The sequence below is a fragment of the Bufo bufo genome, chromosome 6, assembly GCF_905171765.1.
Source record: "Bufo bufo chromosome 6, aBufBuf1.1, whole genome shotgun sequence".
NCBI classification, from domain to species: Eukaryota; Metazoa; Chordata; class Amphibia; order Anura; family Bufonidae; genus Bufo; species Bufo bufo.
Window position 1 is genome coordinate 255,930,801 of NC_053394.1, and position 25,857 is coordinate 255,956,657.

General features: G+C 43.6%; 1 protein-coding gene across 1 annotated transcript in view; it reads left to right on the forward strand.

Moving 5' to 3' along the window:
* CDH23 (cadherin related 23) overlaps nucleotides 1-25,857 on the forward strand; it is a 1,196,655-nt gene that overhangs the window by 881,948 nt on the left and 288,850 nt on the right. The window contains exons 26-32 of the mRNA XM_040438415.1: nucleotides 6,669-6,729; nucleotides 8,305-8,450; nucleotides 8,823-8,958; nucleotides 10,959-11,347; nucleotides 16,166-16,267; nucleotides 17,093-17,095; nucleotides 24,995-25,144. Coding sequence (XP_040294349.1) covers nucleotides 6,669-6,729; nucleotides 8,305-8,450; nucleotides 8,823-8,958; nucleotides 10,959-11,347; nucleotides 16,166-16,267; nucleotides 17,093-17,095; nucleotides 24,995-25,144 — 987 coding nt within the window. The remainder of the gene's footprint in view (nucleotides 1-6,668; nucleotides 6,730-8,304; nucleotides 8,451-8,822; nucleotides 8,959-10,958; nucleotides 11,348-16,165; nucleotides 16,268-17,092; nucleotides 17,096-24,994; nucleotides 25,145-25,857) is intronic.

Genomic DNA, 25,857 nt, shown 5'->3' on the forward strand with positions numbered 1-25,857 from the left:
TACCATAACTCCAAGACCGCGGGGCATCCTGGAAAGAATCAGCTGTCCTGGGCTGTTTCACGTCTGTTCTGGTGGCCTTCCCTACGTTCCGACATCGCCGCATATGTAGCGGCATGCTCCGTTTGTGCCCAGAGTAAGTCCCCTCGGCACCTTCCGTTGGGCCTTCTGCAACCCATAGCCACCGGGGAGCGCCCATGGTCACACCTGGGGATGGATTTCATTGTGGACCTCCCTGCATCCCGAGGCCATACGGTCATTCTCATGATTGTGGATCGGTTTTCCAAAATGTGCCACTGTGTTCCTCTCAAGAAGTTACCCTCTGCACAAGAGTTGGCCACGATTTTTGCCAGGGAGGTCTTCCGGTTGCACGGTTTTCCCAAGGAGATTGTGTCGGATCGGGGGAGTCAGTTTGTGTCCAGGTTCTGGCGCGCCTTTTGCTCCCAGTTGGGGATTCATCTCTCCTTCTCCTCGGCCTACCACCCTCAGTCCAATGGGGCCGCAGAACGATCCAATCAGGCCTTGGAGCAATTCCTTTGTTGCTATGTCTCCGATCACCAAGACAATTGGGTTGACCTCCTGCCTTGGGCTGAGTTTGCCAGGAACACGGCGGTGAACTCTTCCTCTGGGACGTCTCCCTTCATGGCCAATTATGGGTTCCAACCTGCCGTGTTACCGGAGGTATTCTCTCCCCAGGATATTCCGGCTGTGGAGGATCATCTTTCCGTCCTACGTGCTTCTTGGGTACTGATCCAGAAGTCCCTTGAGGTCTCTGCGCAGCGCCAGAGACTCCAGGCTGATCGCAGACGAGCGCCTGCTCCTTCCTACCAGGTCGGAGACCGTGTATGGTTGTCCACCCGCAACCTCAACCTTCGAGTGCCCACTCCCAAGCTGGCGCCTCGCTTTGTTGGTCCCTTCCGAGTGCTTCGCAGGGTAAACCCGGTAGCCTATGCCCTTGCGCTTCCTCCTGGCATGCGGATCTCCAACGTGTTTCATGTCTCCCTGTTGAAGCCACTGGTGTGTAATCGTTTCACTTCCTCGGTTCCTCGGCCTCGTCCGGTCCAAGTGGGTAATCGTGAGGAGTATGAGGTGAGCAATATCCTGGACTCACGCCTGGTCCGCGGTCGGGTGCAGTTTTTGGTCCATTGGCATGGTTATGGTCCAGAGGAGCGTTCCTGGGTTCCCTCCGCAGATGTCCATGCTCCTGCCTTGCTCCGAGCCTTCCACGCACGCTTCCCTCAGAAACCGTTCTTTACTCCGCGGAGGAGGGGCCCTTGAGGGGGAGGTACTGTCATGGTCTTACCTTCTTGCTGTTCTCCTTCGTTTGACATGTGCTGGCGGCCATCTTGGTTTCTGGGTTTCTTGTAGCCTCCCACCCTGCGGCTTCTCCTTCCCACTGGGAGGAGCTGGATGCCTAGCTCATATATATAGGAGGTCTGTGGCTTCAGTTCCTTGCTTGGTCCTCCTGTGTTCACATGCTTCTAGACTGCTGCTGCTTCTGGTTCCTGATCCTGGTTTCGTCCGACTACCCTGCTGGTTCCTGATCCTGGTTTCGTCCGACTACCCTGCTGGTTCCTGATCCTGGCTTCGTCTGACTACCCTGCTGGTTCCTGATCCTGGCTTCGTCTGACTACCCTTCTGGTTCCTGACCTCTGGCTTCGCAAAGACTCTGCTTCGGTTTCGCCATCCGTTTGGACTTTTGCTTTACAGCTTTATTTTCAATAAAGCCTTCTTATTTTCACTTATCCCTTGTTGTACGTCTGGTTCATGGTTCCGTGACAATAACACACAACTGGCCATGGAACAGCTGAGAAGCCAATTGTCCCATTACTTTTGGTCCCTTAACAAGTGTGAGGCACATATGAAAACTGTTGTAATTCCTACACCGTTCACCTCATTTGGATGTAAATACCCTCAAATTAAAGCTGACAGTCTGCAGTTAAAGCACATCTTGTTTGTTTCATTTCAGATACATTGTGGTGGTGTATAGAGCCAAAAATGTTAGAATTGTGTAGATGTCCCAATATTTATGGACCTGACTGTATCTGCCTCCAGCTTTATGATAGAGATGCTTATTTTAACAGACCAGATCAATAGTGGTCCAGAGGTTGAAATGGTTTGGCTCTGCTTGGAATTGCATTGTTTCAATTATAGGTAGGGACGGACTGGTCATAGACCCTACCGGGAAATTTGGTGGGCCAAAGGACCAGGGGGGCAGCCAAGCCCTCCTCACTGCCTTTGTCCAGGCACATAGTAATCTGATGCTCACAGCGGTAATTAATGCTGGGAGTGTCATGTACTTATATACCTGGCCTGCGACGACAGATGCCCTTGATTTTATCAATGTCCTAAGGACAGTGATATAGTTGAATTCTGCGGTGGGACATCGCAGCCCATAGGCTGTTCACCCTCATAGGCCACAGGCCTCTATATGAGGCAATGTACAAATGGCACAGGGACACAACCATCTTAGACCACAGGCGGGAAAAGGCCTGTGGACTACAGCAGAGATGATGACTTAGAATGTCATTGTATTTTTATTTTTCTTCTTTCCTTGGCAACCTGGGGAGCATACTACTGGGGCTCTAGAGGGGTCTATACTATGGTAAGTCTAGTCAGTATGCTGAAGGTAGGACTGGCTAGGTGCTAAGGCATCTCACCCCTTAAGCCCTCTTCTCCATATCTTAATTAGAGACAATTGGAGAGGGAGGAGGTCATAACATGGCAGCTATTCATGGCCTCCACAGAGGGACAGCTTTTGGGGCAGTATGTTGTGCTGCACTGTGGTATTTGGTTCTGCTGAGAAGGTATTTTGTGCTGCACTAAAATATTGCTGACCCAGGCTTACTTGTGGTGGGCCCAAATACTTGTGTTGGCCCTGCCTGCTTGTGTCACTTTGAGTACCCAGTCCACCCCTAATGATAAGTTATAGCTCTATTAAAATACTGGATCCACCATTGACAATAAGTGATGGTCCTTCTCCCTGTATAGTGACCAGTGATGAGCGGCAGGGGCAATATTCGAATTTGCGATATTTAGCGAATATTTGGGTGAATATTCGTCATATATTCGTGAATTCAAGAATTTGCGATCAACACTACTCCTAAAGTCAAATATATTGCAGCCTTCTCATTGGCCGACAAGCAAGAAGCAGTGAGGGATCATGGGTACTGATAAAAAAAATCTAGAATATTCATGATTACGAAGATATAGCACCTGCCCATGTGACAGAGCATGCACACAAAATAAATGTCAGTGAGTCTGTCTTTTCTTATGATCCATGTAGATGCCATAAAGTGTATCTCTGAATGCTGTCAACGAGGCAAAGCCGCAGCTCAGACAGAGTGACTGCCTACTTAATCATGTACAGAAAATAACATTTTTAAAAATCTACAGCTATGGCTGAATTTAGAAAGCAGTCTTAATGCACACTTGATGATCAGCAATGCTTTCTGTAATCTGCTTACATTTATTTGTACAAACTTTAAAATAACTTAATTCCAATGATTCATCCAGCTACATGTATATGCTCCAAGAGTCCCTCTGCCCTCTGCCTATCCATTTTTGATTGGCTTAAGCAGGGGCGAACAGAATTGAAAGGTTAAAGTGCACAGCTGAGCACTTCCACGCCTTCCTTTTAGCTATCATCTTCACTCCCAGACCCCCACTGACCAAAACATCTGATGTGTCTCTATGATATGTCTGAAGTTTATTGAAATAATAGGTACCCTGCAATTGTAATCCTGCCTGTAATGATAATAAGGTGACTTCTTAGAAGTGATCTCTACAGATTAGGAAGTATCAGCCTATAGTATTATGAGGCTTAGTGGCCAGGGTGAAAACAGCAACATGTAAAGAATTTTTGGATTGGTCTCAATTCTACCCAACTTGCAGGCAAGATCTGTCCCTGGTAACAGAGAGAAAATGGCTCACAGGAAATTGGGGCGTGTCAGAGCTATGAGCTCCGGAACCTGATAGAAGTACTGCTTCTACACAGTTTCCGAAGAGCAGAAAATCTCCTGTGTGTCTTTAAATCTGATCTCTACCTCCTTAGCATCTTTCTGAGCTTCCTAGAAAAAAAAAACATAGTGGGAAGTGAGGTCACTGCATACAGTCCTGACAGATTCAACAGAAGAGAGACACCTACTGCATCTGAGTGAAATGCATCTAGCTGTGCAGCTAAAACTGGGAATAATATGGCTGAAAGAGACCTTAGGGAAGTAAAGAAAATACCAGTATCTTCACAGTTATGACTGTACAAAGAAGCACTTTATAGAAAAAAATTAAAAAAAACTCAGGTGCACTTTAAAAAATAGGTCATTTTTATGGCAATACAGTCCTTCTTAGCAAGCTATATACTAATTAGGCCTTGTTCAGAAAGCTGTAATGCTGCTTCATTTTACACTTTATGACCGCAAGATCGTTGATTATTTTAGTTTGGGTAAGAGCTCCTGTCAGGCCAGGATTTGGGGCAGTATTATGACCTTTGGTGGGACTACTTTTTAAATTTTACAATATCCCCAAACAGCCTTCACACCTCAGATTCAATACAAAAGGTTGTTTGTCCTATCAAAATAATCTCCATTGTTATTGCAGCTCTTCTGATGCCTAGTGGAGTCTGCAGCTATTAGGGTATTAAAGTTGTAATTGTTGACAGCTGGAGGGGCACAGGTTGGAAACCATTTCTTGGTAATAAGAACAAACTTACAGCTGTTTTTGGCTTTTGAGATTATAGGCTATTTATTCCTTTGCAACCATTTTTTTTATTTCTCCAATCTATATAATTAGAGATGAGCGAATCAAGGTTGAGGAAGTGGAATTCAATCAGAATTTTAGGAAAAATTCAATTTGCACCGAATCAGAATTTCCTCACGCTTCGTGGTAACGAATCACATTTTTCCTAAAGTGGCTGCTGCACGTGTGTGGACATGGAGCAAGGAACTCTGGGAAGGCGGGATCACCCATAATGCCATGCATGCAGCCAATCAGCCCTGTGATGTCACAGCCCTATAAATAGCCTCAGCCATCTTGGATTCTGCCATTTTCCAGTGTACTTAGTGCAGGGAGAGACAACAGCAGGCACTAGAGACAGTGCTAGAAAAAACTTCATTGTGCTAAAAAAACGATTTACAAAGTTCAGGGAAAGATTATTCAAGGTGTAGGGAATGGATTGGGAATCATTCCACAGCATTTCTGTTGAACAGGGTTTAGTAGGAGAGGTGAAAGCCTGGGTAATAGGAACAATCCTATTACACCTTGCTGCACTGACTGGGAACCCAAATTGCCATTATACAGCTCTGTAATTCCAGCAAACCGTTCTTGTTATTGGGGTGCAAGTGCTGTTTGATACAGCCATTAACAGGGTTTATAACAAGGAAATATTTCTATGTCTTATTTGCCCTTGTGCGGTGCAGTTATATGTTCTGAATAATTTTTGGCTTGTATTAATGGAGAAAAGGGGCTTATTAGCCGTTGTGTGGTAAATTGCGAAAATTGCAGCCCTTTTTGTCATGTATTTGTGGCAAAAGTAAAATATATTTGCCGTTCAGCGGTGCAGTTATATGTTCTAAAGCCCTTTTCTTGTGTGTAATAGTGGCACAAAAAAAGTATTTGCCGTTGTGTGGTGAAGTTAGAAAATTACTGACTTTTTTGGGGTGATTTAATTTCCTTTTTATTTATTTATCTGATCTAACAGTATGTCAGACAGAGAAGTGCCAGGCCATGCACAGGGGAGTGACAGAGGCCTAAATGTTTCTTGCGCAGGTACAGGTCGCAGCAGAGTACGGGCAGCAGGAGTCGCAGTGAGAGGCCAGAGCTCCCGGTGTCATCTAGCGGTCGTTTCTTGACCAGCAACCCAGCGGTTCTTGAATGGTTGACTCGGTCATTTCTGTTTTGGATCCACTCCTGTTTTTTTCGGCATTAGCAATACCGATGGATTACTGACCAAATGCTGACCGAGTGAAGGTGGATGCTCAACAGACAAGATCCGTTTTTTGGGGGTTATTCTTCTGACGGATCAGAGGAAGAGCAAAATTATAATGTGACGTCAACACAAACTTACTGCTGACACCCTCTCCACTCTGTCCGGGGGGCTCTACTTGTATACGCGTTTAATAGAACAGGTTCTGTAGACATCTATGTGGCATCAGCTGACGACGTTGTAAAAGGAGTGCGCTTCTTCTTGATGCTAACATCGACCTGTAAGGCTGAGTTCATACTTGAGTTATTTGGGCAGTTTTGGCCCCATAACTGCCCAAATAAGTGAAGTGTGCAGTGATTCTAAGAACAACGCCTGTCATCTGCATGTCATACGGACTCACAGTATTATTTCACTACCACAGCAGACTCCCTATGCGTGTTACTGCAAGGCACAGTGTTCTACACCCCTATAAAGGCTCTCTGCAGGCAGGAAATAGCCGTTTTTTAACGCGATTTGCCACGAACCGGCCAAATTGAATTTTTTAAAAATGAGCTCATCTCTATAATATAATATAAAAATTTGCAAAAATATGTAAGTAGTCTTCATTAAAATTATTCTACCATATATTATACAGCTTCCATGGTTACAGAATAAAGACACACCCTGTGCAGTCTGATCCAGAAGTCATGTATTTCTTCCTTCTTTCTACAAAACTCAGTGTAACAAATATGTAACTTATTTCTTCTTTTAGTTGGAAGCTACTGATGCAGATGAAGGGGAGAATGGGAGAGTTTGGTACCGTATTATTAGTGGTAAGTAGACTACTAGACTTTTATCAGTTCCTCTAAAGCCTATCATGCATATTAGGTAACTGATATCTAATTACTTTACTGATTTTCTTCCATATCTGTTGACAGAGTTAATAAAGATCAGGCATATTGGATTTCAACATACCCAATTCTTTGTTGATACCTAATGGTGCCTGTAGATGGAGCATACCAGCTGCAGGAATCATATGCAGATTACCGCTAACTGCTGAGCAAGTACAGGTGTAGCCCAGCAGTTAGGCTACATTCACACGTCCGTGGTCCGCAACACACCAGCCCGTCACCCCCATAGAAATGCCTATTCTTGTCCGCAAGCTGCGGACAAGAATAGGACATGCTCTATCTTTTTGCGGAGCTGCGGACCCAAAATCGGGGCCGCGCTCCGCAATTGCGGCTGCAGACAGCACACTGTGTGCTGTCCGCATCCATTCCATCCCCATAGAGAATGAATGTGTCCGCACCCTTTCCGCAAAATTGCGGAAAGGGTGCGGACCCATTTTGCAAACGTGTGAATGGAGCCTTAGGAGTAATCTTCATGAGAATCCCGAAGACGGGCCGCATCATGATGGCATATTCAGGGGCAGCCTGCCAATTAGCGGTAATTCACATACAGATTCTGGGGCTAGGCTGCACTCTGTACAGACCCCCAAATACTAAATGTTTTGCATCTCTTTTTTAAGAGGAGGGTTTTGGAAAGGGGGAGTTTTGTTCACCAACAGCGCAGAACAGTACTTGAACTTTAACATCATAAAAAATCAAATTTAAAGGTGGTCTTTTAAAGTACTTACTATTGCTTACTTTTAATATGGGTGCTTTATTTTCCTCTTTTGACGGTCTCTGTGTTAGCTATATTACTACCTATATATTGTATAGTGGCTGTCCTTGGTATTACAGCCTAGGTTCATTCACCTGAATGGGACTTGGCTGCACCATGTTGCTGATGAATATGACATCACTAACCTAGGAAGAGGTTACAATCCTCTTCAAACAACTGATCAGCCGGGCTGCTAGTGGTTGGACCCCCAACCTATCCTAAGGATAGACCATAAATATTGAACTCCTGGAAAACTCATTTAAATCTAATGATGGATTTTGCTGAAATCAAATACGTGTATAGCTCACAATGCTAAAATGAATACCTGAGCAGCATACACAATCACAGTATTCAACACAAGTTCAAAAACTAATGATAAATGCACCTATTTGTTATTATGAACACTTTTCCCTATTTTGCCAGTCTGTATGTGAATTTTTTTTGCAGCTCTAAAATTCTAACACGTTTTCTGGTCAAATAGCTGTGTTTTATTCTGAAACACTGCAGGATTTCAGTTTAAAAAGGAGTCGGGAATAGAGAGGTGGGAGACATCTGTCAATCTAGCAGAGAATGATGGGGAAAAGCCATCAAGGGGGTTGTTCCCATGACTCTTCTCTCTGTTTCCAACTCCTTTTTAAAAGATGTTTGTGAAATAGCATGGTTTTTGTAAATCTGCCTGAACCACACACGCTCCTGAATAGTTCTCTTTAAACACCTTATTAACATCTTGTCTCTTTTAATGGTAGGAAATAGCAGAAATTTTCGTATTGATGTAAGTACAGGACTACTTATGCGAGGTCCACTGGCTCTGGACAGAGAAACCAATTCCTCTCATGTTTTGATGGTGGAGGCATATAACAGTGATCAAGGGCCAATGAGAAGCTCTGTGCGGGTAAAAATAACATTCTACTTGAATAATATTTCTGAGGTTTATAACTGGAAATAACAGTTGAACATTAGTTATTGGATACATCTAAAAAATACTAGATTCCTTAGGTTACATTCAAACGGTGGATTTGCTCGCGGCTTAGGTCCATTAAATGTAGCTAAGCCGTGAATGGACACACACCACAGCTTGGACACTGCATCAAGAAGGACCATGTCCCTTCTTAGTATGGTTGTGGCTTTAAACCAGCTCGAGAAATGCAGTGCTACCTCCGCCATATGTACAGCTCAGTTGTTATACTGCATTTAATGCATTATGAAACAGAGATTCAAAGATTCAGGCAGCCTTTCTAATAACCATATCATTATTTTTCTCCAGGTAATTGTTTATGTAGATGATGTTAACGATGAGCTGCCTGTCTTCACACAACAGCAATATAGTCGCTTGGGCCTTCGAGAAACTGTGGGGATTGGGACTTCTGTTACTGTTGTTAGGGCTACTGATCGGGACACAGGTACTTTAGAAGAAGCTATAAAGATGCATCTTAGGGTGTTTTAATACTTTATTATTTTAATGTGTTGTGCCATTGCTGTATTTTACTACAGACGTTATATGGTTACAGTTTTAAAAATCCCAGTCACACACAGGGGGAGATTTCTGAGGTTTATAACTGGAAATAACATTTATTGGATACATCTAAAAGTATTAGATTCCTTTGGTTAGTTTAACACGGCGGATTTGCTGATATTCATCAATACTGGTGTATAGGGAAATAGGCTTGGCTGCTCATAGCAACCAATCAGATTCTATCTTGTATTTTCCAAAGGAGCTCTGAAAAACGTATGGTGGAATCTGATTGTTTTCTATGGGCAACTTAGCCAGTTCTACTCTACACCAGTTTTGATAAATCTCCCCTATGTGTTTTAAAAATATAATTTTAGCTCATTTTACATAGTTTGTTAACCACATTTAAGGGAAAAGCAAAAACAAAAAATTACACTATATACCCCCTTAGAGAGAACCTGTCACCACAAAATGAAATGCAATCTGCAGGCAAAATGCTGTAGAGCAGGGGGAGCTGAGCAGACTGATATATAGTTTTGTATGAAAATATTCTATAAAACTTGTAATTTATACATTAATATCTCTGCTGTTTCTGAATTTAAGACTGCCTCAGTGTCTGACAGCTATCTATGTATACACATTTACACAGAGAATGCTATCAATTACTGATAACACCTCCCCCATGTACAGCTGTCAGTAAATGACAGCTATCTATATATACACAATTAGAGAATCCTATCAATCACTGGTAACCCTTCCCCCGTATACAGCTTAAGTCGGAAAAGTCAGAGATGTATATGTATAAATTACAAGTATTACTGAATCTTTAACCACAAAACCATATATCCATCTGCTCAGCTCCTCCTGCTCTATAACATGCTGCCTTCAGATTGTACTGCACTTTGGGTTAACAGGTCCTCTTCAATCTTTTCACAGCTACCTTGCTATAAGTGGTTATCTAGGGGATCTTCCTCCCTTAGGCTACTTTCACACTTGCGTTCGGAGCGGATCCGTCTGATGTTTCATCAGACGGATCCGCTCCGATAATGCAGACGTTCGCATCCGTTCAGAACGGATCCGTCTGCATTAAAACTTAGAAAATTTTCTAAGTGTGAAAGTTGTCTGAGCGGATCCGTTCAGACTTTACATTGAAAGTCAATAGGGAACGGATCCGCTTGAAGATTGAGCCATATTGTGTCATCTTCAAGCGGATCCGTCCCCATTGACTTACATTGTAAGTGTGGACGGATCCGCTCGCCTCCGCACGGCCAGGCGGACACCCGAACGCTGCAAGCAGCGTTCAGGTTTCCGCTCACTGAGCGGAGCGGAGGCTGAACGCTGGCAGGCGGATGCATTCTCAGTGGATCCGCCTCCACTGAGAATGCATTGGGGCCAGACGGATGCGTTCGGGGCCGCTCGTGAGCCCCTTCAAACGGTGCGCACGAGCGGACACCAGAACGCTAGTGTGAAAGTAGCCTTACATGTAGTCTTGTAGCCAATACAAAACTGTTAATTTACATTAAATGGTTACTAAGTTTTTACACAATGTAATTTATCTTATCAGAGAAAAATGCCTCATTCTCTACTTATCAGTTTCTTTCCTTCTGACATCCCCTCTCCCCAAATAACATTCTCCATTATGGTAGAGCGAGATGGACTGTCGGCTCATTGCTCCTCTCCCTTTCCAGCATGTAATATGATCTTATAGGGAGCTTCTCAAGACGGAAAGAGAGAGAGTGAGCCTGATAAACTGCATAAGTAAAATGGAAAAAAATTTCCCTTAGTCAATCCTAGGGCCCCAAAAATGCATGATCAATGGCACATGGTATATGTAGGACCCTGTTACAGACTTTGTATTGAGGCCTAGTGGCTTAAAGTTACGCCTCTATATAGTGACACCACACCAAGCAATGAATATACCCTTAAAAACTCTATATTGATTCCCTGCAGGCGACGGTGGACTAGTGGCGTATAAGTTACTTTCAGGCTCTGATGGAAAGTTTGAGATTGATGGAAGCACTGGACTGCTGACAACAATTGATTACCTGGACTACGAGACTAAGACAAGTTACACTATGAACGTGTCCGCCACCGATCAAACTCCACCTTACAATCGTGGTTTCTGCTCTATCTATGTCACTTTGATGAATGAACCTGATGAAGTTGTTCAGTTCTCCAACAGCAGATATGAGGCAGCGATTTTAGAGAACATTGCCACAGGCACTGAAGTGGTTCGTGTGCAGGCTCGTTCGATCGATAATTTAAACCAGCTCACTTATCGATTTGACCAGAACACCAATGCCCAAGCCTTGGCACTTTTCAAAATTGATAAAATCACAGTAAGTATAATGATTTATTGTTAAGTGCCTTAAAATTAGGCAAACATGTATACACTTTTTTACAGTTTTTTCGGACTGTAAGCTATACAATATTATACTGTTTTATCTTCTACAGACAGAAGATTGTAAAAAACATTTTCCAGCTAGTTAGGGTTTGGCACATTCTATCAATGATTTGCATTTGGCTAAGGGTTCATATAGACTTCATTGCTACACTAAATTCTCCTCTAGAAGATTGGTAAAAAATCCGGGTGGAAAGAAAAACACATTCCTTGTAAAATCTACCCAAGCACTTAGGCCTCCTGCACACAGCCGTTTTTTTTTCCCGTTTACTGGCCGTTTTTTGCGTTCCGTATATGGAACCATTCATTTCAATGGTTCCGCAAAAAAAACGGAATGTACTCCGTATGCATTCCGTTTCCGTATTTCCGTTCCGTTTTAACATAGAACATGTCCTATTATTGCCCGCAAATCACGTTCCGTGGCTCCATTCAAGTCAATGGTTCCGCAAAAAAAACGGAACACATACGGAAATGCATCCGTATGTCTTCCGTTTCCGTTCCATTTTTTGTTGAACCATCTATTGAAAATGTTATGCCCAGCCCAATTTTATCTATGTAATTACTGTATACTGTATATGCCATATGGAAAAACGGAACGGAAAAACGGAACAAAAACGGAAACAAAAAAACGGAACAACGGACCCGTGAAAAACGGACCGCAAAACACTGAGGGTACTTTCACACTTGCGGCAGGACGTATCCGACATGCTGTTCACCATGTCGGATCCGTCCTGCAGCTATTTCGCCGGGCCCCCGGGCCGCCGCTCCGTCCCCATTGACTATAATGGGGACGGGGGCGGAGCTCCGGCGCAGCACGGCGGTGCACAGCGAAAGGCCGCCGGACTAAAATTACTGCATGTCAGGTTTTTTAGTCCGTTGGCTTTCGCCGTGCACCGCCGTGCTGCACCGGAGCTCCGCCCCCATCCCCATTATAGTCAATGGGGACGGAGCGGCGGCCCGGGGGCACGGCGAAATAGCGGCAGGACGGATCCAACATGGTGAACAGCCTGTCGGATCCGTCCTGCCGCAAGTGTGAAACTAGCCTGAAAAAGCCATACGGTCGTGTACAATAGGCCTTAATCTGGAATGTGTCTTAAACCTATATACTGCAAGTAATAGTGGTTGCAATCTAGCTATGGTTCATTATAATTAAAGTTATGTTGAATTAAAATAAATACAGTCATCATTGGTGCTTACGTCTGTCTTCTGTGTGGAGGAGACCAATAATAGAGTTGTTATCCTGTCCCTAGCAGAGCCCACGGTGTGGGGACTGCCTATATGTAGCATCACCCCACCAAACATGACTATATGCAGGAGAGGGGAGAGTGGGCACAGTGAGTGTGCTGGTGTCACATGTAGTATTAAAGGACACCAAATCAAGAGATAGGTTAATGTCTGTGTTCCTCTGATTGCTCCTCCCGATACTGAGGAGGAGGTCGCTGCATGTAATAGCTGCAGTATCCTCCTCTAGCGAGCAGGCAATTAATGCGAGGGAACGCTTCCCTCCCGACAGTCGGCTGCTCTATTTGCCCATGCAATAGGGCCTTTAGTCTGTACAGATCACTTTACTGCAGTTAACTTCGTATCTGTCATTCTAATCCTACCTGTAATGATATCACCTCTATGTATAGATAAGACAGGATCCACCATTAACAATAGGTGATTGTCAAATCTTATTTATTCTTTTCTTGTACAATGACCTCTGCACAGATCACAGAGCATACCTAGAAGACTGTCCCATAGAAGTGACTAGGGTCCCCCTCCTGTCCATTGTGTCCCATGGGGCTGCCATAAAACAATTTTCTTAATGCTTTCTAAATGCTATTAAGAAAAGCTCTGGCAAGATGGCCGCCCCCCCACCCGACCCATAATCCTAAAATAAAAACTGATTAGGAAAAAGTATATATTTTGCAATCTGGATTTAACTAGCAGATAACATTTTTGGTGACACATTTCCTTCAAGCCTCCTAGGAGGAGTAAGCAGTGGAATTATAGAACTGTGTAGAAAGGCCCCCAGTACAAGGGTCCTGCTGTTGCTGCTGATACTCTCATTAATGTAAGTTGCATCGAAAGTCAAGTCCTTACTCCTGGGAATTCCACTAGGTAGTGTGTAGCTACTGCTGTCATCCATGATGCAGGATGCTCCCGGACGCTCCAGATAACGTGGTGTTTAGGCTAAGCATGTCCTCAGGTGATAATCACTCTGCGATTTGGCTAGATGAATCGGGTCTGTTTAAAGAAAATCTGTAAGCTCTCCTGAAATGTCTGTTTTAGCAATTACATCCCCCTTGTAATAACAATTCTGGAGCATCTATTCTTATTACTATGATGTGATATTATTTTATTATTCTTGCTAGAGGTTATGAATGCATTTCAATCAGGGCTGCCAGTGTCGGACTGTGCACACCCCCATCTGGTAACACCCATCTGGACCTTCACTACAAACTGCTCACAATTCATTTATAACTTCTCTTCTAGCATAAGTTGTTTTTTTTTAAATCCTAAAATCTGCAGTTTTTGCACTGGCCACTAAGCCAAATAATAGACGCCACTTCTTGGTCTGTATAGGTAACTTTTCAGCAGTCATCTCTTTATCATTATAGGCAGAACTAGAATGACAGATATCACCTCTGTATAGATAGCACAGGATCCGCCATTCACAGTAGGATTATATAACAGCTTATCTGCACAGATCACAGAACATTCCTAGAAAACTCTCCCATAGAAGTCAATGAGGTCCTACTGTTGATTTTATCTGTGGCCCATGTGGCTGCTGTAAAGCATGCTCTATGTCTAAATGCTGTTAAGAAAATCTCAGGAAATAGAATAACAAAATCTACAATCAGAAAATAAAAACAGATTAGAAAGAAGGAAATGTGTCATTATCTGGCTTTAACTAAGAAACTATTATCGGTGACATTAAGATAAAATCCACAGCGTCCGTGTTTAAGTCTGGCTCATCATAACAAATGGGCATACTTGAAATAAAACACATTGGGGGAGATTTATCATATCCTGGCGGCGTATGCCGGGCTATGATAACCAAGCGCCCTGACGGATGCTGCACCTCATTTATAATGAGGCGCACATCTTGACAAAAAGTAGGCGCAGCATTCGGCAGTCTGTGCGCCGGTACCTATACACCAGCCCCTGGTTGGCTTAGATTTCAGTGTTCCTCCATGCCCTCACTAGTCCCCCACTTTTGAGAGAGAGGCCGGCGGAGAAACACCACTTGAAAACATTTTTCTTCAAGTGACGTTAAAAAGTTGTAAATATGCACTTTCTCATGCCAAAAAAGTGGAATAGCTTAACCCCTTAAGGACTCATGACGTACATGTACATCATATCTTGACGGGACTTAAAGACCCATGACGTGTACTTCATGAGATCTGTGGGGATCTGGGAGAAGATCGGGGTGGAATCGCGGCATCATAGCTGCTCTTACCGGCAGGCAGCCATGCCGGTTAAGAGCAGCATGGTGCCAATCCAGGTCAGGGGACAGTGACCGGTGCTGAACTGGTCAGCACCGGTCACATCCGAGGTGAGACAGGGGACACCAGTGTTTTGGGTCTCCTGCCAGCACTGCGATTGGCTGGAACAACGCCCCAGCCAATGGCAGTGCTATTAGCTGCACAGGAAGAGGCAGAACTTCCCTGCAAGCAGCTATTCTAGCTGAGAGGTTCTGGGCCTTTCTGTGTTGCTGTGGATTGCTGGGACTTGTGGTGTACCACCACTGCGAATTTAACCCCTTTGCTGCTGAAAAGAAGGAAGAAGAACATCTGGAATAGCTGCACAGATTTTTTTTCTTTTTATTTGCAGCTGTTCCAGATCCCTCCGTCCCTGTCCTTGTCCCTCCTCCCCATCCTTTTTTTTTTACGGATTCCATATGGTCCGTGCACTTTTTTTTTTTAAATGTTAGGTACGCCCATATAGCAGTATACAAGCACATATGGGGTATTGCTGTAATCAGGAGAAAATGGGCAATAAATTAGGGGGTACATTTTCTCCAGTCCCCCCTTTTGAAAGTAAAATTTGGGCCTAAAGTCCATTTTTCTGGAAAACAATTGTAATTTTTTATTTTCACAGCCAATTCCATTATTTACCTTTGAGGACAATGTTCTCACTACACATCTTGAAATATTCCTTGAGAGGTGTAGTTTTCAGAATGTGGTACCTTTTTGGGGATTTCCACTCTAGGGTCTTTATATGCGACATAGCTCCCAATTACCATTCCAGCTAAATCCGCTCTCCAAAAGCCATATGGTGCTCCTTCCACTCTGAGGCCTATTGTGCGCCCATACTTCAGTTTGTGAGCACACATGGGGTGTTTCTGTAAACTCCAGATTCAGCGTAATAGATTTTGAGTTTTGTTTGGCTGTTAACCCTTAATGTGTTGAAGAAAAAATAGATTAAAATGTAAAATCTGAAGTACAATATGTGACGAGAAAACAATCTCACAATGGCCTGTATATGTAAAAGCGTGTTAAAGTTATTACCACATAAAGTGACATGTCAGATTTGCTAAAAATGGCCTGGTCCTTAAGGTCAAAAATTTCAGGGTCCTTATGGGGTTAATGATGAATCTGGACCATTGATTATATAAAGTTATTTAAAATTATTATATATGAGTAGAATGCGGAAAATGAATGCAAGCTATCATATTCCGTCTGGTGACTGAATTCTGTCTTTAAATGTCAGTTGTAGAAAAATAAAATAATCTACTTTATACTGATTGGATATTTACATTTGTTTACAGGGGACAATAACGGTGAAAGGTTTAGTAGATCGTGAGACTGGAGACTTTTATTCATTAACTATAGTAGCAGACGATGGCGGACCCAAGCTGGAGACGACTGTGGTATGTTAACAGTTTTCTTATTGCGCACTCAAGGACCCTTGACACGGGCAGAGAATCCGAGAAAAGGCACCTTCACTGGGTTTTCGATATGCAATACAGCATCTGTCTAGAAAGAGTGTATTCCTTGCAGTATTAATGCCTCTCATGATGAACACAATTTAACCAAAATTTCTAAATAATATCTGTTTAGGGCCATGGCCTAATGATAGCCTTGACAATATTGTCAAGTTATTTTAAGTCCCATATTTGACATTTTCATTTTTGTTCTGTGAGGTGCCTCGGTACCGGATTTCAGTGTATATTCAAGTCTGTGTCACTGGAATTTCTTAGATATCTATCTTAGGTTTTCCTTGTAGTCTGATGTTTTTATCATAGTCTGTTGTCAGTAAGGCCGTCTTCTGTTGATTTTATTAAGGAACACCATGTTCGGGATTTACACTGGTGTACATTACATGTATTTCTCCTGATGTGATGTCTAACATGCTCATAGACTATCATTATCTGAATGCAAGTGAAAAAAGTTTCTGCAACAGGAGAGATGTTTGGCTTCCCAGAGATTCCCCCATCTGTCTCAGCAGATTGCCAGAGGTTTCAACTGCAGGACTCGTAGCAACCGGCTAATTGCCATAGGCCAGCCCCATATTTACTGTAAAAGTAGTCACCCACAGGCATATGCCTAAGGTGGCTGGATATAGGGGGCAGCACTTTGCCTATTTCTTTCTAGCTGTCTCAGTGAAGAGAGGAAGGGACTTCAGCACCAGCACTGAGGATTACTTGACTTAAAGGGGTTCTCTCACTTCAGCAAATGACATTTATCATGTAGAGAAAGTTAATTCAAGGCACTTACTAATGTATTGTGATTGTCCATATTGTCTCCTTGCTGGCTTGATTCATGTTTCCATCACATTATATACTGCTAGTATCCAGGGGTCACGACCACCCTGTAATCCAGCAGTGGTGGCCGTGCTTGCATACTATAGAAAAAGACCTATGCGTGTTGGTCCACGGTCCCGGCCACCAGAGAGGCCAGCACCTTTTCCTATAGTGTTCAAGTCCTATAGTCGGACCACTTATGGATTGCAGGGTAGTCGTAACCATGTATATGAGCACTGTATAATGTGTTGGAAAAATGAACGGTCACTGGTCTCGGCCTAGCACTCACCAGAGCGCCGCAACCTCTTTAAACACCTTATTGGTGGGAATACTGGGAGTCAGAACCCACCTATCCTGAGAATAGACCATCAATATTAAAAGATTTTATTTTACTGATGACCTATCCTCTGGATATATCATCAGTATCTGATAGGTGGGGGTCCGACACCTGGGACCCCAGCCGATCAGCTGTTTTGAGAAGAAAGCAGAAGTGCCGCTGCCCTCTCGTACCTCACCAAGCACAGCGCCATACATATTACACTCAGTCCCATTCACTCATACATATTACACTCAGTCGCACTCAGTCCTATTCACTTGAGTATAGCTGAGCTGCTCCTAGGCCATGTGATCAATGAACATGTCTTCACTGGCCTAGTAAAAGCAGAGAGAAGGCTGTGTCGGACCCCACTGATCAGATACTGATGACCTATCCAGAAGATAGGTTTTCAGTGAAAAAAAATCTTGGAAAACCTCTTTAATTGCCTCCGGACCGCCTAACGCAGGATCGCGTTCCGGAGGCGGCAGCCCTGCGCAGAGTCACGCATATACGCGTCATCTCGCGAGACACAAGATTTCCTGTGAACACGCGCACACAGGCGCGCGCGTTCACAGGATCGGAAGGTAAGCGAGTGGATCTCCAGCCTGCCAGCGGCGATCGTTCGCTGGCAGGCTGGAGATGCGATTTTTTTTGACCCCTAACAGGTATATTAGACGCTGTTTTGATAACAGCGTCTAATATACCCGCTACCTGGTCCTCTGGTGGTCCCTTTTGTTTGGATCGGCCACCAGAGGACACAGGCAGCTCAGTAATAAGTAGCACCAAACACCACTACACTACACCCCCCCTGTCACTTATTAACCTCTTATTAACCCCTGATCACCCCTGATCACCTCATATAGACTCCCTGATCGCCCCCCTGTCATTGATCACCCCCTTGTAAGGCTCCATTCAGACTTCCGTATGTTTTTTACGGATCCATGGATACACGGATCGGATCCGCAAAACACATACGGACGTCTGAATGGAGCCTTATAGGGGGGTGATCAATGACAGGGGGGTGATCACCCCATATAGACTCCCTGATCACCCCCCTGTCATTGATCACCCCCCTGTCATTGATCACCCCCCTGTAAGGCTCCATTCAGACGTCCGTATGTTTTTTACGAATCCACGGATACATGGATCGGATCCGCAAAACACATAGACGTCTGAATGGAGCCTTATAGGGGGGTGATCAATGACAGGGGGGTGATCACCCCATATAGACTCCCTGATCACCCCCCTGTCATTGATCACACCCCTGTCATTGATCACCCCCCTGTAAGGCTCCATTCAGACGTCCGTATGTTTTTTACGGATCCACGGATACATGGATCGGATCCGCAAAACACATAGATGTCTGAATGGAGCCTTACAGGGGGGTGATCACCCCATATAGACTCCCTGATCACCCCCTGTCATTGATCACCCCCTGTAAGGCTCCATTCAGACATCCGTATGTTTTTTACGGATCCACGGATACATGGATCGGATCCGCAAAACACATACGGACATCTGAATGGAGCCTTATAAGGGGGTGATCAATGACAGGGGGGTGATCACCCCATATAGACTCCCTGATCACCCCCCTGTCATTGATCACCCCCCTGTCATTGATCATCCCCCTGTAAGGCTCCATTCAGACGTCCGTATGTGTTTTGCGGATCCGATCCATGTATCCGTGGATCTGTAAAAAACATACGGACGTCTGAATGGAGCCTTACAGGGGGGTGATCAATGACAGGGGGGTGATCACGCCATATAGACTCCCTGATCACCCCCCTGTCATTGATAACCCCCCTGTAAGGCTCCATTCAGACGTCCGAATGTTTTTTACGGATCCACGGATACATGGATCGGATCCGCAAAACACATACGGACATCTGAATGGAGCCTTATAGGGGGGTGATCAATGACAGGGGGGTGATCACCCCATATAGACTCCCTGATCACCCCCCTGTCATTGATCACCCCCCTGTAAGGCTCCATTCAGACGTCCGTATGTGTTTTGCGGATCCGATCCATGTATCCGTGGATCTGTAAAAAACATACGGACGTCTGAATGGAGCCTTACAGGGGGGTGATCAATGACAGGGGGGTGATCACCCCATATAGACTCCCTGATCACCCCCCTGTCATTGATCACCCCTCTGTCATTGATCACCCCCCTGTAAGGCTCCATTCAGAAATTTTTTTGGCCCAAGTTAGCGGAAATATATATATATATTTTTTTTTTCTTACAAAGTCTCATATTCCACTAACTTGTGTCAAAAAATAAAATCTCACATGAACTCACCATACCCCTCATGGAATCCAAATGCATAACATTTTTTAGATATTTATATTCCAGACTTCTTCTCACGCTTTAGGGCCCCTAAAATGCCAGGGCAGTATAAATACCCCACATGTGACCCCATTTCGGAAAGAAGACACCCCAAGGTATTCCGTGAGGGGCATATTGAGTCCATGAAAGATTGAAATTTTTGTCCCAAGTTAGCGGAAAGGGAGACAAAAAGAAAATATATTTCCGCTAACTTGTGCCAAACAAAAAAAAATTCTATGAACTCGCCATGCCCCTCATTGAATAGCTTGGGGTGTCTCCTTTCCAAAATGGGGTCACATGTGGGGTATTTATACTGCCCTGGCATTTTAGGGGCCCTAAAGCGTGAGAAGAAGTCTGGGATCCAAATGTCTAAAAATGCCCTCATAAAAGGAATGTGGGCCCCTTTGCGCATCTAGGCTGCTAAAAAGTGTACCACATCTGGTATCGCCGTACTCAGGAGAAGTTGGGCAATGTGTTTTGGGGTGTCATTTTACATATACCCATGCTGGGTGAGAGAAATATCTTGGCAAAAGACAACTTTTCCCATTTTTTTATACAAAGTTGGCATTTGACCGAGATATTTATCTCACCCAGCATGGGTATATGTAAAATGACACCCCAAAACATATTGCCCAACTTCTCCTGAGTACGGCAATTCCAGATGTGTGACACTTTTTTGCAGCCTAGGTGGGCAAAGGGGCCCACATTCCAAAGAGCACCTTTCGGATTTCACCGGCCATTTTTTACAGATTTTGATTTCAAACTACTTCTCACGCATTCGGGCCCCTAAAATGCCAGGGCAGTATAACTACCCCACAAGTGACCCCATTTTGGAAAGAAGACACCCCCAGGTATTTCGTGATGGGCATAGTGAGTTCATGGAAGTTTTTATTTTTTGTCACAAGTTAGTGGAATATGAGACTTTGTAAGAAAAAATAAATAAATAAAAAAATCATTATTTTCCGCTAACTTGTGACAATAATTAAAAAATTCTAGGAACTCGCCATGCCCCTCACAGAATACCTTGGGTGTCTTCTTTCCAAAATGGGGTCACTTGTGGGGTAGTTATACTGCCCTGGCATTCTAGGGGCCCTAATGTGTGGTAAGTAGTTTGAAATCAAAATGTGTAAAAAATGACCTGTGAAATCCTAAAGGTGCTCTTTGGAATGTGGGCCCCTTTGCCCACCTAGGCTGCAAAAAAGTGTTACACATGTGGTATTGCCGTACTCAGGAGAAGTTGGGCAATGTGTTTTGGGGTGCCATTTTACATATACCCATGCTGGGTGAGAGAAATATCTTGGTCAAATGCCAACTTTGTATAAAAAAAATGGGAAAAGTTGTCTTTTGCCAAGATATTTCTCTCACCCAGCATGGGTATATGTAAAATGACACCCCAAAAAACATTGCCCAACTTCTCCTGAGTACGGCAATACCACATGTGTGACACTTTTTTGCAGCCTAGGTGGGCAAAGGGGCCCACATTCCAAAGAGCATCTTTCGGATTTCACCGGCCATTTTTTACAGATTTTGATTTCAAGCTACTTCGCACGCATTTGGGCCCCTAAAATGCCAGGGCAGTATAACTACCCCACAAGTGACCCCATTTTAAAAAGAAGACACCCCAAGGTTTTTCGTGATGGGCATAGTGAGTTCATGGAAGTTTTTATTTTTTGTCACAAGTTAGTGGAATCTGAGACTTTGTAAGAAAAAAAAAATCATCATTTTCCGCTAACTTGTGCCAAAAAATAAAAAGTTCTATGAACTCACTATGCCCATCAGCGAATACCTTAGGGTGTCTACTTTCCGAAATGGGGTCATTTGTGGGGTGTTTGTACTGTCTGGGCATTGTAGAACCTCAGGAAACATGACAGGTGCTCAGAAACTCAGAGCTGCTTCAAAAAGCGGAAATTCACATTTTTGTACCATAGTTTGTAAACGCTATAACTTTTACCCAAACCATTTTTTTTTTACCCAAACATTTTTTTTTTATCAAAGACATGTAGATCAATAAATTTTGAGAAAAATTTATATATAGATGTCGTTTTTTTGAAAGTGAAAAATGTCATTTTTTTGCAAAGAAAATCGTTAAATTTCGATTAATAACAAAAAAAGTAAAAATGTCAGCAGCAATGAAATACCACCAAATGAAAGCTCTATTAGTGAGAAGAAAAGGAGGTAAAATTCATTTGGGTGGTAAGTTGCATGACCGAGCAATAAACGGTGAAAGTAGTGTAGTGCAGAAGTGTAAAAAGTGGCCTGGTCATTAAGGGTGTTTAAGCTAAGGGGGCTGAAGTGGTTAAATTCTCTGAAAACCCATTTAAAGGGCTATTCACGTGGTTCAGTGCAAAAAATAAATAAAAAATAGGGACCAAGCGACCTTCATTACGATTATTCATTACCCATTCACTTTGCACTTTTTTCGGTAGTACAGGGCAATGTGCTGCTAAAAAATAACAGTTTTGGTACTGCAAAAAAGATGTGATTATACAACGAACAGTAGGAAAATCTGCACATGTATCATACTGAATAAGAGTTATATCGGTTTCTATAACCATGACAAAAGGTAGAGGCAACAATAGCACACTGCATGCCAGCTCATTGCACACAATACGATTATCCCCTCTGTTCCCCACCTAACCCCCCCACACACTTCCTTTAGGATGTAGTTATAATGAATGTTGCAGATCCACCTTCCTCTCTATGGATTTGCTTTTCCTTAAATTTCATTAAAAAGTTGTTCTCCCACTACATATTGCTGTGTAAATTAGGTGTGACTGCCTTTCCGGCCTTAACACAACAAACTCGTCAGTAAGCACAATTGGTTTATTAGGGGGTGCACCTGGACGGTTATTTCTAGTAGAACATAGGGGGAGATTTATCAAAATTGGTGCAAAGGAAAACTGGCTTAGTTGCCCATAGCAACCAAAGCAATTCCAGGTTTCATTTTTCAGAGCTGTTTTGAAAATGAAATTATCTGATTGGTTGCAATGGTCTTCCTTTGCACTTGTTTTGATAAATCTCCCCCATAGTCTTAATATTCTCTTTGTGTGCCAGTGCTAGCCTAGATTTCTGTTATAATTTCCCCCCAATATGCCACCACTCTGTCCCCGGGATATGCCATCACTGTCACTCATGTGCCACCACTCTTTATCCTTGTGCATGTCGCTTCATAATGTTTATATATACAGTATTTTTATGGTTTTATATGCTTTTGTTCTCCCTATCTACTATACTGAGTGTTTCCACACACTGACCTCCAGATAGCGATAGACACTCCACTTGTGACTCACTTAGGCTTGTTTCACGTATGCGTGAAACAGATCCGGCAGGCTGTTCCGTCCGGGAACAGCCTGTCGGATCCGTCCCTGCTGGGCGCAACCGTGCGCTGCCGGAAGTCCGTCCGGCCCCATTCACTATAAGTCTACTTTCACACTTGCGTTTTGGCTTTCCGTTTGTGAGATCCGTTCAGGGCTCTCAGAAGCGGTCCAAAACGGATCAGTTTGCCCTAATGCAATCTGAATGGCAAAGGATCCAATCAGAATGCATCAGTTTGCATCAATTCCGTCTCCATTCCGCTTTGGAGGCGGACACCAAAACGCTGCCTGCAGCGTTTCAGTGTCCGTCTGATGAAACTGAGCCAAACAGATCGGTCCTGGCACACAATGTAAGTCAATGGGGACGAATCAATTTTCACTGACACAATCTGGCACAACAGAAAACGGATCCGTCCTCTATTGACTTTAAATGGTGTTCAAGACGGGTCCGTCTTTGCTATGTTAAAGATACTACAAACGGATCCGTTCTGAACGGATGCAGACGGTTGTATTATCTGAACGGATCCGTCCATGACGGATCCGCACAAAACGTGAGTGTAAAAGTAGCTTAAAAAATATCTCTGAATGGGGCCAGACGGAATTCTGCCTGGCAGGGAAGGATCCAACAGGCTGTTCCCGGCCGAAATAGCTTGCCGGATCTGGTTTACGAATATATGAAACAAGCCTTAGAGAAGAGGCACAAGGCAATCCACTCTTCACCCGCACTGAGAGTATCCACTACTCAATACCCTTCTACTGGTGTAAAGTAACCCTCTTTCTACTCATGCTGGTGGATTATACTATTCAATATGCCTCTTCATGTAGCAGAGGAGCAGTGGGGGAAATTAGGTATTGAATAGTGGGCTCCTCAAAACTTGTGCTTGTTGCCCATAACATTTAAATACAGTTTAAACATAAAACAGCACATTTATTAGAATAGTCCATGCAGGGACATGAGAGGCAGACTGAGAATCAGTGCCTTAGCAGTTAGCACTATGTATGTCTGCTTCAACTTGCTGCCTACAGGCTAAAATGGCTACTCTGTGACTGGTGCAGCCAAACAAAGAACAGTTGAGTTGCTGGCAACATGACTTCCCTTTTATATATTATTATGTGTTGAACTGTGGTGGCCCCAATCCTTCCGCTAAGCCATGACCACTTTTTTTAAAGGGTTTCTGTCATGAGAAAAATCGTTATGTAGCTGACTGACATTAGCGATGTGCTGATGTCAGCAGTACATAACAGTATGATTTATAACTCCGTGCCTGCCGCCGTTCCCTCAAAATAAAGACTTTTATAATATGCTAATTAGCATCTAGGTGCTAGTGGGGCGTTGCTGCAGCACCTAAAGGCTCCGTCTTCTCACCCTTTGGCACGCCCATGTACATTTGATTGACGTCCGAGTTCTCCTCAGTGTCCCGTAAATCCCGTGCCTGCGCTGCCCCGTTTAGTATTCGGCGCAGTGAGTGAAGGACGCGCTCCTGGTGCCGGCTTCCTTGCTTCGGCCTAGGTGCAGTGAGGAAGCCGGCAACGTCCTTCACTTACTGCGCCTGCACCGAATACTAAACGGGGCGGCGCAGGTGCAGGATTTTCGGGACGTCAATCAACTGTACATGGGCGTGCCAAAGGGTAAGAGCAGCAGAGAATTTTAAAAAGTCACTTTTTTGCGCAAAAATGGCATACAATTTTTGTGAATGTACCCTATTGAAATGTTGTGCAGGATCAGGCAAGTATGGATCATGCAAAAAGGACAATCTAGCCAAAAATTCAATGATAACTGGAATTCAATGATAACTTCAATGAAGACAATAATGTAAATTACTGAATGATATTTTAGTAACTACAGTTTACCTCCATTTTATTTAAATTTACATCATGCGTACCATTTTGTTCTATAGGTACAAATCACTGTTTTAGATGAGAATGATAATAGTCCCCAATTTGATCCAACATCAGAGTCAGTAGTGAATATGCCAGAGGATTGTCCAGTGGGGAGAAGAATAGCTCTAGTCCTGGCCAGAGACCCTGATGCTGGAGATAATGGGCAAGTAAGTATTTTATATTTAACTTTATAACTAGATTTTGCACACAAGATTGATGATTTTATAATGTGTGCATGGTAGCAGAGATGAGCGAATCACTTCTAAAGTAATTGTATTTGTCACAAATTTGACAAAATTTCTTCTTCCAAACAAATCCAAAGCTTTAGCGTTTCGCTTAGGACGAATTGCGTAAAATGTCACCCATTTAAAATTCAGTAAACTAGTAAGGAAAATAGGTCAGGGAGGATGCAGACAGAGTACCACATGACCCCAGGCAGGATCCAGGCTTGCCACAATGCTTGGCAGTCAGCCTGATAGCCAATCGAAAGATAGGATATTGGCGAGTCTATCTAGCTCAGCCACTGATGTGAAAGGGCATTTATGCCATGTTTCTTGACGGACACCCACTAGACACACAAGCTAGCCATCTTAGGGTGTTGCAGGGATAGAGTAGGAATTGAGATGAAGATATATTTAGTTAGGTAGATTGAATTAGTAGTCACAAAGTAAGATTTTATCATTAGGGAAGGCATAGGGGCAGTTACATTGTCTGTAGCCAGGGCTGGAGCTAATCATATATAGACTGCTGCACTGCACAAAGATCAGTTAAAGAGAGAGTATTCTTTTTTGTGCAGAAGCCAGGATTTAAAATAAAAAATAATGTTACAAAGCTTCTACAGTTCATATGTGTGCAATAGGCATATTTCCCAGCATCACCA